This window comes from Ruditapes philippinarum, unplaced genomic scaffold, assembly GCF_026571515.1.
Source record: "Ruditapes philippinarum isolate M1 unplaced genomic scaffold, ASM2657151v2 ctg3197_1_1_1_1, whole genome shotgun sequence".
Taxonomy (NCBI): domain Eukaryota; kingdom Metazoa; phylum Mollusca; class Bivalvia; order Venerida; family Veneridae; genus Ruditapes; species Ruditapes philippinarum.
The window spans coordinates 36,686-39,221 of record NW_026855494.1 but is presented as its reverse complement, the minus strand read 5'-3'; the positions used below and the strand labels follow the sequence as shown (position 1 = coordinate 39,221).

General features: G+C 31.9%; 1 protein-coding gene across 1 annotated transcript; it reads right to left on the bottom strand.

The window, feature by feature from the left end:
• Positions 1-266: 266 nt before the first annotated feature.
• On the bottom strand, positions 267-1,488 carry LOC132743535 (uncharacterized). Its single transcript, XM_060732065.1, has 3 exons — positions 1,437-1,488; positions 724-915; positions 267-565 (listed from the first exon to the last, which is right to left on the bottom strand). The coding sequence occupies exons 1-3, from the start codon at positions 1,486-1,488 to the stop codon at positions 267-269; spliced, it is 543 nt and encodes a 180-aa protein (XP_060588048.1).
• Positions 1,489-2,536: the final 1,048 nt, after the last annotated feature.

The following is a 2,536-nucleotide window of genomic DNA, read 5'->3' as shown; positions in this document are numbered from 1 at the left end:
CGTTGTTGCACAAACATTGTTTGCACTCAGTAGTTTGCACTTTCAAGTACGGCCCATGAACAGGTTTGATCAAACCGATGTCGCAACATTTTCAATTTTGCAGTTTTGAACTTTCTTTAGGGATTTTATTTCACTATAATTTGTGCTTTTTATTAATAAACTGTTTCTTTGTCGCGATTTGTTATATTCGTCTTGTTAATGGTGTAGATGGAAATCATTTTAGCATTTATTATCAAAATAACAAAACTAAGACAATAAAATCAAAATCATAATGCCATGTTTTTCCATGCAACTATCACAACCAGACTGAATACAATAACCAAAGGAAGAAAGCTTGCAACAATAAAATAATCGCCTCTGCTCTTTTTCTTTGTTGTTCTCGAGAATCCGTATATCATCTGTCTGTACACCACGCTTTTCACCATCGAGGTCAGATTTGCATATGCAGTTGATATACGCAGTTGCCCTTTGTCGGCGGCTTTGTGAAATTTATACAGGACGTTTTCCAGTTCTTTAATGCTTCCTTGATTGACAATATCTAGTCTCATTTCAAACGTATTAATGTCTGAAAAAGAAACTTCATGATTATGTTAAATGCAATGTTTTATTTTTGTGAACAAAAGCTCTTTACGCAGATGTTTTTAAAGTGCATTAAAGGACATTGTAATGAAGATAAAAGAGATGAGTGTGATTGTATTCAGTCAGAACAGTTATTATACATACCTGACTGGGCCATTAGTATATTATCAACAAAGGTCAATGAACAATTTAGTTGATCGGCAAACTGTTTACGAATATCGTTAATTAAATCCTCTGTTATATCCATCTGGTTCACTTGACTATCACAGTAAAAAAACAGACTGACTCTGGCCAAGTCAGTATCATTGGCAAATCTTGGATATGGAGTGTTTGTTTCTGTAATAAAAGGCGACAATGCGTGAACAATATGTTGCAGTACGCAACACTGTGAGGTGACGTCATAACACAATTTCGAATTCTATTCCTCAAGTACACGGTTGTCAAACATATATCGGTCGAGCGTAATATAGCTTTAATTTGCAATCGAAGAAATTTAGTATTTGGCAATATATAATGACCACTTCACATAATATTTTTTGACAAAATGACAGATTATTGTTACTCCTAGTACAATTATAAATGTTTAAACCCCGTGTTTCCGGGACGAATATTAATAAATAAAAATCATTTTAATTGTGAAAAGTGACCTTAATCTGAAAAGCGTGTAAACGGTGTTAACTGAAATCAAGCTTAATATCATACAAAATACGATTTTCAATTTTTATCAAGAGTACACTTCACTAGTATATTTTGCATATCTTTAGAATTTCTTTCTGTTCTAAGTGCCAATAAGATCTTTAGACCACACAATTCAAATTATATGTTTTAAATATTTTGGGTGGCTTTAACTAACCTACCTATACGTTCTTCTATCGGCATGCAGAAAGAATGTCTTGCATAAACCACCATATCTTAAATAAAATAAAATAAAAACAACCAATAAACTTGTTATTATTTAATAATGTATGTATTGTACAAAGGTAAAACACATATACAAGGCAAAGTAATTTATTATTTTCTCTATTGTCGATTCTGTTAAATGTTTTGTTATTTCAACATGAAAGTGTTATTTCAACATGACTCATACATTAGTTATATCTGCTATAAGAAAATAATTATTATAATTGTCAATACATTGTATATATTTAATGTACATATGTTAAATTACAATACTAAGTTTACAGTACTATGTCGTGTGTGCATCCTAAACACTCACTGGATATAAAATCCGGAGGTGGCCCATCTGACATAAACAACAAAATAGATTAATATTAAGAACTATTATCATTCGATTTTTAAAGACAAACCTGTAAAAACCCAAAGTCTAACATTGGTTAATAAAATACAAATGAAAATATCCGCAATGAATATTCACATACATGGGTGAGTATTTCGAACCTATTGTTAAAATTAAGAAGCAGTTAAATGTGTCTGAGGCATAACATGCCTTGAACAGATGTTTAGAGAATGTCGTAAGGCTCTCGCTACTATTTTTGCTTTTCTTCTCAACGAGGGTATGTATTCTTCGCTTTACAAAGATTAATTACCACAATCGGTATTGTCAATGCAATAAGGGTCTTTTTGCAAGCTAAGTGTTTACTCCTAGAAGACGGACCGGATGCTGCAACAGTAGGGAATGTAGGTTCTGGTCTAGCATGGACGTAATAGGATTTCTCATATTTTTTTCCTTCCTTTTTCATAAACTAGAGCTGTAATAATGGAAACTTCTAGTTGCTCATTTGTTCAATTGTTTAATATCCGACATATTGCTTACGTTTTGTCGTCTTTCCTGTAGTAACACTGGACAAGTTGTAGTATTTTCTATTTTTTAAGTCATTAAGACAATATTCATGCATTTCACCTATTTTGCTTTCGTTTTCTTTATTGACATTATACACCACTGAATTGAAGAGAAAAGGTTTATGCATATTTCCGTTATGTGCTTAGTATTGTAATT

Bases quoted from the DNA above. Each gene is read 5' to 3' on its own strand.
- LOC132743535 (XM_060732065.1), bottom strand. From the start codon at position 1,488: ATGGTGGTTTATGCAAGACATTCTTTCTGCATGCCGATAGAAGAACGT. The intron at 916-1,436 runs GTAGGTTAGTTA...CTTTTATTACAG, and splicing joins GCCGATAGAAGAACGTATAG to AAACAAACACTCCATATCCA. The intron at 566-723 runs GTATGTATAATA...TTTCTTTTTCAG, and splicing joins TATACTAATGGCCCAGTCAG to ACATTAATACGTTTGAAATG.